Source organism: Gopherus evgoodei, chromosome 20, assembly GCF_007399415.2.
Source record: "Gopherus evgoodei ecotype Sinaloan lineage chromosome 20, rGopEvg1_v1.p, whole genome shotgun sequence".
Lineage (NCBI taxonomy): Eukaryota > Metazoa > Chordata > Testudines > Testudinidae > Gopherus > Gopherus evgoodei.
Window position 1 is genome coordinate 3,890,042 of NC_044341.1, and position 15,714 is coordinate 3,905,755.

The 15,714-nt window shown below is 40.8% G+C and overlaps 1 protein-coding gene across 6 annotated transcripts in view; it reads right to left on the reverse strand.

Annotated features, from left to right (window-relative positions):
* The window catches only part of LOC115637452 (zinc finger MYM-type protein 4), a 56,710-nt gene that overhangs the window by 15,995 nt on the left and 25,001 nt on the right, over positions 1-15,714 (reverse strand). For all 6 annotated transcript variants that reach the window (XM_030538687.1, XM_030538692.1, XM_030538689.1 and 3 more), the window contains 12 exons: positions 12,892-12,970; positions 12,225-12,477; positions 9,910-10,084; positions 9,598-9,810; positions 6,511-6,661; positions 5,104-5,219; positions 4,710-4,985; positions 4,063-4,213; positions 3,656-3,828; positions 2,868-3,018; positions 754-894; positions 100-137 (listed from right to left, as the gene is read on the reverse strand). In XM_030538687.1, the coding sequence (XP_030394547.1) occupies positions 100-137; positions 754-894; positions 2,868-3,018; positions 3,656-3,828; positions 4,063-4,213; positions 4,710-4,985; positions 5,104-5,219; positions 6,511-6,661; positions 9,598-9,810; positions 9,910-10,084; positions 12,225-12,477; positions 12,892-12,970 (1,917 nt within the window). The remainder of the gene's footprint in view (positions 1-99; positions 138-753; positions 895-2,867; positions 3,019-3,655; positions 3,829-4,062; positions 4,214-4,709; positions 4,986-5,103; positions 5,220-6,510; positions 6,662-9,597; positions 9,811-9,909; positions 10,085-12,224; positions 12,478-12,891; positions 12,971-15,714) is intronic.

Genomic DNA, 15,714 nt, shown 5'->3' on the forward strand with positions numbered 1-15,714 from the left:
TTTGGATAATATCTCTAACAAATCAGTGTGTCTGAGCAAAGCAGGGAGAGATAGAAGGGGAGCAGGAGGAAATTTAAAGGTTCTTTTGCAAAAACTTACATCTCCAATGATCTTTGCTGTCACAGTAGGAACTGCACCTGTTAATTAGAACAACATAAACTTAATTTCTATATTGACTAACAGCAAGGCCTGCATCCTACAGAGGTCAAGTATTAATCTTCATTGGGACCAATTCTCTGTTGAATTTAATTAACATAAGAATATAAGAACGGCCGTACTGGATCAGACCAAAGGTCCATCTAGCCCAGTATCCTGTCTACCGACAGTGGCCAATACCAGGTGCCCCAGAGGGAGTGAACCTAACAGGGAATGATCAAGTGATCTGTCTCCTGCCATCCATCTCCACCCTCTGACAAATAGAGTCTAGGGACACCATTCCTTACCCCATCCTGGCTAACAGCCATTAATGGACTTAACCTCCATGAATTTATCCAGTTCTCTTTTAAACTAATGTAGTTATTTACACCTGTGCAGAGTGAATATAACACCCTTGTCATTCTAATTTGGTAGCATTTTACATTCACTCTGCAGTGGTGTAAATGAAGACACAAAGTGCAGGGCAATGAAGAACTGGGCTGTTATCTTCAATGGGAGCAGGACCTAATGTTGCCTATCAGACCTATGAGCAACCAAAATACAAGCTCAAGAAAAAAAGATGTAAAGACTTTGAAATTGTGTATCAAGGAATTCTACCTTGTAAGACGTTGTTGGAGTTAACCGTGGGCTGGGCAGCAGGGGCACTTGCTAGGGATACCACGTTTGCTATAACTGGAGTTGAATCCTTCCTTAGAGAAGGAGGGCCTGATGAAGAGGTTGGAGTCATGGAAAGGTTTGCTGTTTAGAATGAGCAGAAGAAATCTAGAGTAAGCATTAATATTACTGATAACAGGGCGTATTCATAGCTGTCTAACATATTATGCAAGATCCACCCTCCACTCCTATAAATACATTCTTATAGTTAAAAACTTGCGTAAGCATCAACTGCAGGTTTTTAATTTAGATTTAAAACATCTGTTTATTTCATTTCCATATACAAACCATGCTACGCAGTTAGTGGGACATCTCAAAAGTTGATCACAGCATGAAAGGGCCTATTTGTATTATTATGTTTTATTACATAAGTGCCGTGGGGCCAACTGAGAACAGGACCTCACTGTGCTAGGCACTGAACAAACAGTAGTATAAGAGACAGTCCATGCCCCAAAATCCTTATGAGCTAAATAACTCAGGTAAATTGTAACACTGCCCTATGAGACTCTTCACTGTCAAAGGCTGGTTTAAGTCCTTGACATTCATAATCTCCATGTTTACCATATTTCACCAAAGATACTGTTCCCAACAGTCTCTGGTACTACACCAGGCACATAAGGCCAGATTGTCAGAAGTGTTGCCCACCTGTAGCACATCTGTTTCAGATGAAGTCGCAGGTAACCTGAACTTCTGAAAATCAGGGCCCTGGTACCTATCGCTATTCTTTCTACTTAACGCACACTAACTGGCAAACTTTACACTAGACCAGGAGCGTCAAATGTTTTAGTAACATTTAGTATAAATAAATTACTGAGTTACATATTACCCTCAATCCACAGCAAAAGTCCCACTGCTATCAATAGGAGATTTGCACAAGGATCAAGGGTAGAATATGGCCTGGAAGCATACAATCCACTAATATTTATTATCTAGTGAGTAACTTACAGTGCTGCAGTCGCTATCATTCACTGGCAGAATATGCCCCTCTTTAGCACCACAACTATTTCTTCCCTTTGTTTCTCTTCCTGTCTTCCTCCCCTCTAACACTTCATTCCCTACAACAACTCACAGTTTCTATTCCTTGGGGATGAACTGTCGTCCTCCTTCCCATTCCATCTGCTCAAATAATCAGTGAGGAATAGCTACAGCTTACATCAAGTTTAACACTAATATTTCAAGAGTCAACATCTAACCAAACTGGAGCTCAGTCATTGTTTCAAAATGTCTTCACATTTGGGAAGACAACCCAGCACTGGTTAAATTGAGTTCACATTTGAAAATTTGTCTTCACCATCATAAAGTTTACAAATGTGTATTTTTTAAATGAATACTTAGATTCTGCCAAATATGATGCTGCCATGTAGGCTGCTTGAAGAAAATCAGGTGCCTGACATCTCTGCAACAGAATTACACTAATCGAACGTGCTTTTGCAAACAGTGACACTCAAAAGTAATTTTTAATTTGTCTCGTTTTCTCTACATTGAGCATTTGTATCTACTTAACACATAGAGAAATCTTGTTTCTCCGCTACAGAGATTAAAGTAACAAGAGGCAGAAGAGCCCTAGATCAGTGTTTCTCAACCTGGGTGGGGAGGGATCACAAGTGCAAGGCTGGCATTAGGGGGTGGGAAGTAGGGCAACTGCCCGGCACCTTAGCTTCACAGGCTCCCCTGCGGTGTAAGTTATATGCTTCAGCCCTGGGCAACAGGGCTCGGGCTTTGGCTTAGTAGAAGGGGGTCACAATTTTTCATGTTTTTTTCTTTTTTTAAAAAAAGACCAAAGGGGGTTGCCAGCACAAAAAGGTTAAGAAACACGGCCCTGTATCATAGAATTGTAGGTTTAGAAGGGATTGCTAGGGTCATCTAGTCTAACCCCCTGCCAGGATGTGGGATATACCTGAGTCCATCCAATGGCTATTCTCTCAGTAGGGGATGTGTGTGTACATCACATGATTTATTGAAAAGATCCACTGAACTGAGTTTTCCCCGAAATGGTCATACTGCATTATCCAAAGCAATTGTTCTGTTCTTATGTTCTAATTCACATCCTATTTTACCTGTGTTGTTCTGAGGTGGGGGTTCAGACACAGTTTGCTGATTACAGAACATCAAAATACAAAGCAGGTTGCAAAAATGTTTGATCTCCCCTTGCCATTTCATAGACTCACTGAGTTTACCTTGTCTTTTACAACCATCACACTTTGCCATCTAAAAACAAAACAGCACAGGGAAAAAATTAAAAACACTCAAATACCAGAATAACAATGAATGCATATAAGTGACCCCCTTCCCACCTACCTCCAAAAAAAGCTTTCCGCTTATATGCTGGTACTTTTATAATAGCTGCAACATTTATTGGCACTGCCACAAAACAGCCTAAAGAATGAGAGCATTAGATTGTGTTCTCCTGTAAGGTTCCTTCACATGTAGAACTGGTGTTCACAACAACTTATGGGGGGTGGGAAGGACATACAAAGGCACAAAGGGAACCTGGGCATCCAACTCCCCTTTCTGCCTTTGGCTATCTCCCCAAAACCTAGGAGCAGCACCAAAGCCAATAAACAGGATTTTATAATTATAGAGGCACAGCGTGGTGAGCTGTGTGCGCCCCAGAGTGAGACAGAGAACAAGCAGGGCTGAAGACCCAAGTAACCTGACTAATTCTGACAGCAAATGCAAAACACCAAAGAGTGAAGACTTCTTTTTCATTCAGCTCCCACAGATATGCAAGATCTTTAAAGGAAGCAGAGGTCCACTGTAGACAGTTTCACACAGCCTTTGGGCTTCTGAAGTTCTTTTGTGACAGCATTTAAATTTCAGAAAGTGATGCATGAAAGCTACTTACCTGATAAAACAAAACCGTAAATTTAGACATGCATTCTTCTGAGCAGAACTCCTCCATCTTTCCTCCAAAGTGATTCTGGACCAGTTTGGGGGAAGCCTGTAAACAGTAACTGCACATCTTACAGTGGTTTCCCCAGCGTTTAGCCAAGTCGTGTTTATAGAGCAGCTTACAACCTAAGACATCAAAGGAAGAACAAAAATAAACAATTTATATTAAATTAAGGTGTTTTAGTTCTTGACGTTAATTGTGACTTTATGATACTTTATTAAAATGATCATAAAAGTGTAAAGTATGGACAAAGACCTAGTTAGGTTAACAGATGAGATTTCTCAGTTTTATTGCTCTAATTTTATGGCAGGATGCTTTCTGATAGGATTTACCTGACACACAGGCCTGCCTTCTCTTACCTTCACTACAGAATGGCTTGTCTATTCCTGAGAATCGCACAGTCTCCTTGATAATCTTCTCAATTTTGCAGTATGCACACATTGCCATTACACTACTTCTCTTCTTGTATTCATCACAGCAGGTCTTCCCACAAAACTGAAACATTTTACCCTGTAATTACATGAGATTAATTCAATTATGCCAAATCTTGTTTCCCCCCCCCCCAAAACCAGTCTTTTTAAATAGTTAAAAAACAAAACAAAAAAACATGTAAGGGATTTCTAGTGCTGGTGAAAGTCACCATCTGATAATGCTGGAGAATAAAGTCCGCAGAACAGATGAGACACAAGGAAGGAGTGAAAAGGTTCCTACAGATGCACCTACCAATGTGCTTCACTCCTGACCAAAGGGATCATCTCTAGATGCAAGAAGGAATGCTGCCTACATAGTCATTTAATCCTTTGCCTTTCTTCTGAGGCAATCAAAAAGGAAGTAAATCAAAGCCAATTTTGATGGTGGTATTGCTGTACCGAACCTACTACTAAAATCCTAGGATAGCTGGCCACAGCAAAACACCAAATTACTATTGCCAGAGTGCCCCACGTTATGGTTTTGTGTCTGTTTCTGATTCAGAAAGATCTGCATGCAAAGCTCTAATCTTTATTACCTTGTAGTCAAGCAGCTCAGGTTTGGTTGCAAACAGTCGGTTACAGTGCTGACACTTGAGTTTCACAACAGTGCGGGCGAAAGTGACTTGCTGAGACTGAGCAGCGAGCCTCTGGAGACCAGCTGCAGCTGAGCTGCTCATGGAGCTAGGGGAGACAGTTGAGGTAGTGCCACCTGATGCTGAGACCGTTGCCCCAGAGGGAATGCTTACAATGACTTGACCCTGCGACAAGGGCACCACAGAGGAGTTCATTCCTGCAGGCTTGTTGAACAAGTTCTGTTGGAAAGCAATTAAGGAAGGTATATTTTGAAACAGGAAACCCATCTCTTGGAGATTATAGCACTAATCTGCCATTCTATTAACTGAACTTTGAAAGAAAGTCTGGACATGATACCTGAAAAGCTACAACGCAGCTGTAACTGCAGAAATTGCGTATACTCCCATCTGACATAGCCAGGTGATACTGAGGGATTGCTGAAGTTTTACAGCTGTTACACTGAACTTGGACACCTGATGGAAAAACAAAGAAAAAAGAAAACCCAGTGAATAAAGCCACACAAACATTTCAAATGGCTTTATACCGTGCGTACAAAAAAACGACGACTCTGAATGACAAAGTTAGATATATTTAAGAAAGAATATGACCAATGTCCTATAGAAAAAGCAGCCAAGGTAGATTGAGCACTTTATGATAGGTTGACATGAGCACTGCAATGATGGTACATAGGTGCCTGCATAGTACTTTATAGTTAATTAATGCTCACAGTATTGCTGGCAGGTCAGTAAGCATTTGCCCATTTTACAAGAGAAGCATCTGAGGGACAGAAGCTAAAGCCAAAGGGGGAATGAGTGTCAATCTGGAATATTAAAATGCAAAAGTCCTGGGGCCCAGACCTGTCATTTGTGACATGTAAACCCCCCAACCCATTTAAAATAAAAATACAAAAGCTGCTGTTTAAACAATAATACATTTGAAGGGCTTAGCAGAAATGTGATGATCTATGTACAAGATATAGGCAGCAGAGTACTAGAGTGATTAAAGTCTGCCCAGTGCTTTTGACTATATGAAAAGCTATATTTTTTTTAAATTATAATTGTAGTACTGGAACAAAGTGTACACAGAACGTGATAGAATGTATGTTCCTTGCTAAAATCCCATGGCTAACTGGCTGAGAAAGAACTTGGCCTGCAAAGAACTGGAGTGTTTTACAAACAAGGCCAACAAACCAACCATGCACCGGTTATCACCTCAGAACCATCATTTATGCACAATTTCATCACAATTGTAGGCATGTCCATGACAAAACAGTGCACTAGACTAGTGCACTCTGCCACTCACACCACACCTGTCTGTTTCATGCTTGTGAAGAGGAAGTACGTTAAGATTTACAGGTATCTTCCTGCTCTCTGAAGTCATAGGAAATTCTGCACAGGTTGTTATTCTAGCAGACAGGGAATGGGATGTGCATTAGATATCAACACAGCAGACAGATCCACTTTTAGGGAGATCAGTATTCAAAGCGTGCAAGTAAGTTTACACCCAAGTGCATAACAAGAAAAGTAGTAGTAAATGAAAAGTTGATAAAACTTCAGCTTCTTGTTCTTTTTTCTTGGCAAAATAAGATAATATTTAAACTGGAAGCACTGCAAAGTTAATAGTTGTATATAGAACAGGAAAAAACATAGCTCTTATTTCAGCCTATTTAAATTATTTTTTAAGCTTTGTTTTCAAAATGAACTAAGTTTGATCTAAACTGGATGGAACTATGGATGTAAAACAAAAACAAAGGAATAAAGTTACCTGCGGATGTAACCATTTTAACTCTGTAGGCTGACAAGCAGTTAACAGAGCAAAAGAGTTCGGTCTTTCCTAAATTATTTGTGCTCTCTATCATCTCAGCTGAAGATCTCAAAGACTTGCACAGTGCACAGGGTGTAATTTTTGCTGATTTCTGCGGAAAGAATAAAACAAGTCACTCATTTGCAGGTTTTATGCAAATTTTAAGCTCCAAATTAACCACTCTATCACATAAAATGTACCTAAAATATGAGAGCCAGTGTATGTGAAGTTTGATTTCTTATGAAGTTATTGCAGTGTTTATTACTTACAATATATTTCTTCACTGTAACCGTATACTCCCTCAAGTTTCTTTGTACTCTTTGTTTTATATCTAGGTTATAAGCCCCTCTTTCTGTGTGTATAAATAGTACTTAGCATAACAGTTCTGGGGCCTCCAGCCACTGCTGCAGCACAAACAATTCCATGCATCTAGTAACTTTTGTTGGAGTGTCTCAAATATTTTGCTAAAGTTAACTTTCAACACACAGTTAAGTAGGTACACACTACTGCCATTTTTGCAGATGGAAAGATGAAGACACAGACAGGTGAAGTTACTGCCTAGGGACACAGAGTCAGTGGCAGGGCTGAGACTAGAGTCAACTACCATCTCCTATCCTTAAAAATGAATTTTGTTCTGTAATCAAGTAACACAAGAATTTTGTAAAGAGACACAAGGGAAAGAGAGACTAGATACAATTTAAGGATTTAAAATATCACAGACAAGCAGTTGGTTAGAACTGGTTTATCAGTTGCGATAAGTATATTTTGGGGATAAAATATATAAAAGCAATAAAAGATTTATTAACCTCTTTTTTTTTTTATAAGCTTTGTAAATATTATGGTGGTGCCAGTAAGGTCTCCATAGTTAAGGTTATACTGAGATTTGTACAAACAGAAGTAAAATCCCTTTTTTTCACTGTTTAATTAATTTGGGTTCTTAATTTGTCCCAACAGCTCTTCAGAAGACAATTTAATTGTGTAGGTCATTTTCTGGATGAAATGTTCCTACTTTTCCAGAATAAACACTTAAAAACATTTTGAAATTCATCCCCTTTTTTGACTTAGGTAATCTGAATAATGGAACTGCAGGCTCTTCAAATGACATACTGCATGCTTACTCTAGCTACAGTGCAGGGAATTTTTTTCTAAAATTAATTTTTTTTAGATGCTATTTGTCATAACATTTTTGTTTTAATTATAAATCAAAAGCTCATGTCTTTAAGAGGCACCATTATAACATCAGAGGTAAAGATGAATGAATAGGGAGATATGGATGACCCCATCATTGTCCCCTCCCACATCCTCCGTCGCCCAACTCCCTTTACACAGTCATCTCTCCACCCCACTGGCTCCCCACAAAATTGCTTTCTGGAGTTAGAGGAACAGAAGAGGAGAGTGGGGGTGCTGGATTGTTAGAGATGTGAGGGCGCGGAGGGACATTAAGTCCTACCACTGATCTGCAGCTGTACAACTACAGTGTCTTAAAAATTTTCTTCTAAAAAGGAGAGATGGGGAAAAAAAAAAAGAAGAAAAAAAGAAAAAAAAACAGGAGGAGGATGCAAGTGACCAAAACTTAAAATATGCTCAACCCTAGACTGAATTTCTTAAAGCCCTGGGAGAAGGAGAGAGGGGAGGGATCATTTGCAGGAACAGAACCTAAGAAAGAAAAGAATAAAGAACGGAAGGCTAGAGGCTGACATTAGTACAGGACATAGTTACAGTTGTGTGGGTGCCTTGACTATACATTTCTTTAAATTGTTTGATTGCTTAAGTTTAGCCTTAACTCTAGTTTTTTGGAGTCGCATTCCTTTTGGGGGGATAAAAATATTCTTGTGATTTTGTACCTTCAATTATTGATATATACTCTCAAAATTTAACACCAGATTAATGGAGGTTTTTCTCTGGGAATGTCTAAACAAAATATAGACCAGAGATACTGAAACAATTGTTTCACACAGCTAATGGCTTTTAGCTGCAGAGCTATAAAATATTCACTATTCACACTGGAAAGCAACAATTAGCCAGCTATTTTTTATTTTATTTTTTTAAAACAAGTTAAAGGGATCAGAAAGGGCAGTGAATCAAGCAGGGTTGGGAAGAGAGGAAATAAAGCCCCTCAACTCATTGTCATATGAAAATGTTTGTGATATATGTTCCTAATTCATTTATGCAGTACAAATGGGTTTCTCCAGTGATATACAACATAGAACTTAAGTTTGAAATTATTCTTTCCTAGATTTCTACTGCATAAAGATACATTTTTCTCCCTTTTCCCATCTAAGACCTGTTCCTTGCTCTTACATCCAGGTTTAGGCTACAATTTTTAGCAATGATCATTGTTTTTGAAGGTACATTTTTGTATCTGCATATCAATTAACTGCAGATACAAATGCCACCATTTAATCAGCCAAGTACCTGATTTGCAGGCAGAGTCAAGTATCTTGACATCTTAATGGTGATACCTGAATGGACAATGCAAAAATGGAGGTTACATTTAAAATATCAGGGCGTTATTATTTATCTTCTATACAATGCTACAAATCTACAGAGTACCATATTGTGGTAGGTAGGTTTCTAACAGGTAACTGGTCCCTACACTTAAGGACTTACAACCTAAAGACAACAAAATAAGGGGCATAGCCATTAGAGCTTGAATGTTCAACATAGGGTTTTCTTAGAGACAGGCTTGAGATATAGTCTGGATGTCAATTTGAATTTCTCCAAAGTTGGTGGTGTCTGGATATGAGACTTCGGTTCAGGTCTATTTCCAGTTTATCAGAGGTGGAGTCAGAGGAAGCTTAGCATATGCTGGTAGCTTCTAGGATACAAGGTGGCATGAAAAAAAGGTATGGAGACAAAGTGACATGTTTGAGCAGAGCTTGAGAAATTAAAGGGCAGAGAGGTATTCAGGACAGAGTTAATGAGAACTGAAGCCTTCTATTAACAGACCAGGTCTATTCCTTAAATAGTCTGAAGTCCACACTTACCAATTAAAGTAACTTCTCAATCAATGGGACACATGAAGTTTTATAAGTATCAAAAAAGTACCTGTTTGTACCCAGTAACACATGTTGAACTGCAGAACTTCTTTGACTGTCCTTCTATTTGAAGAACGTGGCATTGGCCAGAGCCACTGTAACAGTAGCCCCCACAGTTCTCACAGCAGTTCATAGTCAAGTTATTAGCGGAACGGAACTTGGAGAAGCAGGCATCACTGCAGAGTTTGTGTACAACATTCTGATAATTCACTTCATGTCTAATCTAAAAAAATAAAAAGTAAAATAGTTGGTGTCCGAGACATTAAACTGTTCTGATCTGCAGGAAATTCAGACGAGAAAGTAGAAGTTACATATAAATTACCACTGCATTCTTCTGGCACATGCTGCACTTGGTTGAAATGCTGTTAGTATGAATAGTAACAACAGGTTTCCTTTTCAATTCATATGTAGAAAGACATGACTGGCTGCAGAAATCCTTGCTGGAGTTTGTATTGTCAAACTGTGCAGTGATCACATCCTTTGGATTTAGGATCTCTCTATTTAAATTAAAAAAACAAAAACAAAAAATCCATCAGCTTGATACACCCATGGCAGACCAAACACATTGTCTGGAACAGTAGTAGTGCAGTAATAAGAGAGCACGACAGTCTCACTCCCGTGGGCTTTATTTCAGTACAGTAGCCTTCCTCAACTATACACCCAGCAGAATACACTGAGACAAAACTTCTTTGTTTAAAAATCTCACTCTCAAGGCGGATTGTGTTTTTGCGACTGCTTTACACATTGTCTTAGTGACATCTAAGCAAACCAGATTGTCTAAGTAACTAAGTTTTTAAATGCAGTATGGAAAATGAGGTGATGTAGACTGTGCAAGAGAAACATTGTCAAAAAACTTCAGACAACAGGATACATAAATTAAATTAAGAAGAGTTCTTTTAACAAGGAAAATACTCAGAGGGGAAAAACAACAACAACAGAATATAACTCCTGATCACCGTGAAGCCAATCCCAAGATGCCTTAACAGTGCTGTTCCAATCCTTTCTTTTTTCACTTCTTGTGCTACTCTATTTGATTCTTAACTGCTGAATTTGACAGAGACGAGTTAGTTTTTCATCTTATTTCCTGCCCTGCCTGCTCTCTTAATTACTGCAACTCTTTTGGCTAAAATGCTTTAAAATTCTTAAAGAGCAAATCTTCTATGCCAATGCTCTTGATGGAAGGCTTCTGATAGTAAAATCAAGTTTAAAATAACACTGCACTTATAGCAGATGAGAACTACTTTTCTGAACACAAATGTGAACAGCAGACAACTGAACTTTGTTGTATGGATTTTTCACAGCGATGCTTTAAACAAACCAAAATAACAAATTGCAGTTTTATATTTAAGCTGAGCTAACCCTGTAAATCTGAAGGTAACAAATCTGTTGTTGAGGAAGTCACAGTGATATATAAACAAAGTAGAATTCACTTTGCAAAGTGACTTTCGTAACTTAAAATACCACATATGAATAAGCAGCAAAGAGTCTTGTGGCACCTTATAGACTAACAGACGTTTCGGAGCATGAGCTTTCGTGGGTGAATACGTAATATGAATAACTCTCCCTGATAATCAGATCCAGCCACAGTTAGGCTCGGAGCCTATTCTTTGCCAAAGGAGTATGGTATTTATTAGATATTGATGAAAGCTGTAACAGCTACACCCACAATTAGTCTTGGTTTAGTTTGGAGATAAAGACACAAAAGAAGATATGGTTTATAGGAATTAAAACTGCTTCTGCAGCAGTAGACAACAAATCCTGGTTCAATGCTACTTTCTTATTCAAAACAGGCTTTTCAAATTATGCCTATAAAAGGCAAAGTTTCTTTTTCCATACTTGACAGGAGTTGTGAGCATCTGATTTAGGTCCTGACATCCCCCTAAACCAGAAACTTATTTCATGCTCAATAATTTCATCTCTTCTGCTCAGCAAGGGTTAGATATTATATAATGAAGTGCCACCAGCATGCTCTCAGGTGGCTTCTTTGGTGAAACTTAATGGACAAAAACTAACCTTGCAAAGTGGAGAGTCCACCTCTATTGCTAAATTTGATAAATAGCTTAGAGAACTAGAATTTGTAGGGAATCTCATGAAATACAATCTATCAATTACATTCAATGACTAAAACTTGATTTTACTTCATTGACTTTAGTAATTTAATTGTTTTAAGTTGAAGAGCATCTGTTAAATGTATTCTCAAAATATATTTAAAACTTAAAGAAGAGTAAGCCTAATTTTGTATATGATTATTTTAAGAATGGGGGAAGGGGACCAAGTACCTTTTGAGAGGCAAACTTTTATTTCCTGTTGATTTTAACTGGAAAAAAAGAAGGTGTGCATATCAGGGTAAGCGTTTTAAAAATATATATGTAGTTGCATACAACAGCCCATTTGCAGTGACGGAAAACCAAGTTCACACTACGATTTGCAGACAGCTAAATCAGCAGAGGCAGAGAATGAAATGTATTTCTGAAAGGAAAAGACTGGTGATAAAAGTGGGTCCGGGAGGGGGGGCGGGGAGGAGGAGAGAATGTAAAATAGCAATCCCTAACAAGCTAACTTTTCTTCACAAACAAAGCCTTTGATTATTCATCTGAATGTTAGTTATTACTAGAACTAGCTAGAACACTGCTTTACTTTGAGCAGCTTGAGCACGTCTTCTTTGTAGAAACTGGTGGACGAGAAGCTGGAACAGTGTATCCAGTGAGGCACAGTGTGGAGCAGAAGAGCTGAGTAGAGCCTTTCCTCTGGTACGCCGTTTGTCCTTTCTGGAGGATTTTTTTACAGCCAGAACAGGAAACCCGAATGGCTGTGGTTGGAACTGAAGGCAGCATTTTACTCATGCCAGAGGATGCCACAGCCGGCTGGAAACCTGACGTCAACTGTGGAGCTAGAAAAACAAGAGGAAATGTATGTTAACAGCCAATATGTACTGGGTGAAATTCACTCTGTGCAGAAGGCCAGCCTCTGCATTTGAGGGACTAACTGGGACTTCAGTAATGCACAAGCTTTGTCCATACATACGTATATATGCACCCTGTGCTGGCCTTCTGCACAGGAGCAAATTCCACCCATTGCTATAACTAAATACATACGTTTACATCCCTTTCAGAGTTAATTCTCTCCTGAGTTCTGAAATACAAGCGTTTGTAGGTCTCCAACTGAAGAGTGTCTAGAAGCTGAACCAGACTTCGTTTCTGCTGCAGTTAGATAGCAAATGAAAAGCATGCTAATCCATGGGGTCATTTTTTGAAGTTGAAACATGTGGAAGATTTAATTAAATTTGGTCGGTTTTGTTCCTTACCAAGAGGACTGCCACTGACTGAAAATACAGCACTGATCTTCAGCTCCCCTTCCTGAGTTTTTGGCTGCTGGCCATACTCCTGAACAAAAGAAAAAAGGAGACCAAATAAACAAACCTAACTAAAAGTGACATTAAAACAAATGAAATGACATCAATTCCTTCATAATGTGCTACTGAATACAAGGTCCAAGAAACCAAAAAATGAGAACTCTTCATTAACTTCTATGTCAAAAATCAAGGGCCAGAGACATATCAGACATTGATGCATACAAAAACCATACATATACCCACTGCATTCACAAAGCTCACATTGGTGTATGCAAACTGTGTAGTGGTGTGTGGAGATTTCATAGCATGAATTATATGTTCCCTTCCTCGGTTATATTTTCAAGACACTTTGAGGGCCAAGCCTTAAAACATCTCCATGCTTCTCCCCAAATAATTAGCAGTTATTAGAGAGCTTTTCATCTACAGAGCACTTGCAACTTATTGTTCTTGCCCTTGCTTTGTAAAATAGAGGCAAGTATAATCCTCAATTTACATATGAGAAAATAGAGATTAAGTGACTTCCTCATGTCCATAAAGGGAGTAGGTGTCAGAACTAGAATGAGGCGTTCCTGTCTTCTATTCAAACCATGCTCCCCTACTTGCTCTCTCCAGACATTTAAACTGAACAGCAGCCACCACCCAGAACCAAGGCACATTGTATATTCAGATTCTAAAGTTTAAAAAAATAGTTTCATGGAACTATATAAATGTTTAAACAATTTTCAAAACACACAAGACATTCAATGTTCTATAACAACGAGGAGTTTAGTGGCACCTTAAAGACTAACAAATTTATTTGGGCATAAGCTAATAAATTGGTTAGTTTTTAAGGTGCCACCAGACTCCTCATTGTTTTTTGTGGATACCGACTAACATGGCTACCCTCTGAATGTTCTATGATGGAATCTACAAGACAGAAAAAAGTTTATCCTATTTCCAGGCATGTGGGGGCAGTAAAATCCACCTACTGTGTATAATGTAAAGCTTTATATTTCTATTGGGTCTGGAGGAAAATTCCAAACTTCTTTCCTAAAGTCTTGTCTAAACTACGCAGCTTTTAGCGACAAGGCTGTGTCGACACAGCCTTGTCGCTAAAAGTCAGTGCATGTGAACACTCTATTGGTATTTTGTCAGCACTTTTGCCGACAAAATACTTACAGCCCCGCAAGCAGCATAAGCTTTGTTGGCAGAAGAACGCTCCTGCCGATAAAGCCACATTCATGCTGCCGCTTGCGTAGGCAAAACTTTTGTCTTTCATGGCAGGTGGGGGGGCGGGTACGGCGGCTGCTTTTTTTAAGTACCTGTGAAAGACAAACGTTTTGGCGACAAAGTAGCAATGTAGATAAGCTAAGGGCTTGTCTACATCAGAAAGTTGCAGCGCTGGTGAGGGAGTTACAGCGCTGCAACTTTGAAGGTGTACACATCTGCAGGGCATCACCAGCGCTGCAACTCCCAGTTTGCAGCGCTGGCCGTACTTCCGTTTTGTCTGGGGTGTAGAGGATCCAGCGCTGGTGATCCAGCGCTGGTAATCCAATGTAGACACTTACCAGCGCTTTTCTTGACCTCCATGGAACGAGGAAGCCTCTGGTAATCAAGCTGGTCTCCTTTCCCGGTTTGCTCTCTCGTTCCCGGAACCCCGAGCAAGCAGGTCTCCTTCCCTGCGGTTTGCAGGGTGGCTCCGGGAACGCGAGAGCAAACCGCGGCGAAGCTGGTCTCCTTTCCCGGTTTGCTCTCTCGTTCCCGGAGCCACCCTGCAAACCGCAGGGAAGGAGAACCGCTTGCTCGGCGGTTCGGGGAACGAGAGAGCAAACCGGGAAAGGAGACCAGCTTCGCCGCGGTTTGCTCTCTCGTTCCCGGAGCCACCCTGCAAACCGCAGGGAAGGAGAACCGCTTGCTCGGGGTTCCGGGAACGAGAGAGCAAGCCGGGGAAGGAGACCAGCTTCGCCGCGGCTTGCTCTCTCGTTCCCGGAACCCCGAGCAAGCAGGTCTCCTTCCCTGCGGTTTGCAGGGTGGCTCCGGGAACGCGAGAGCAAGCCGCGGCGAAGCTGGTCTCCTTTCCCGGTTTGCTCTCTCGTTCCCGGAGCCACCCTGCAAACCGCAGGGAAGGAGAACCGCTTGCTCGGCGGTTCGGGGAACGAGAGAGCAAACCGGGAAAGGAGACCAGCTTCGCCGCGGTTTGCTCTCGCGTTCCCGGAGCCACCCTGCAAACCGCAGGGAAGGAGACTTGCTTGCTCGGGGTTCCGGGAACGAGAGAGCAAACCGCGGCGAAGCTGGTCTCCTTCCCCGGCTTGCTCTCTCGTTCCCGGAACCCCGAGCAAGCAGGTCTCCTTCCCTGCGGTTTGCAGGGTGGCTCCGGGAACGCGAGAGCAAGCCGCGGCGAAGCTGGTCTCCTTCCCCGGCTTGCTCTCTCGTTCCCGGAACCCCGAGCAAGCAGGTCTCCTTCCCTGCGGTTTGCAGGGTGGCTCCGGGAACGCGAGAGCAAACCGCGGCGAAGCTGGTCTCCTTCCCCGGTTTGCTCTCGCGTTCCCGGAACCCCCCTTGAAGCCGCCCAACAGCGCTGCAGTGTGGCCACATCTAACACCACTTGCAGCGCTGGTTGCTGTAAGTGTGGCCACTCTGCAGCGCTGGCCCTATACAGCTGTACTAATACAGCTGTAACAACCAGCGCTGCAAAATTTTAGATGTAGACATGGCCTAAGAAAACTGAGTTACATCTCTTAGAATTTCCCACAAGAACACCCAGGGATACTAGTCCCCTTTGGGAACTGAAGGACT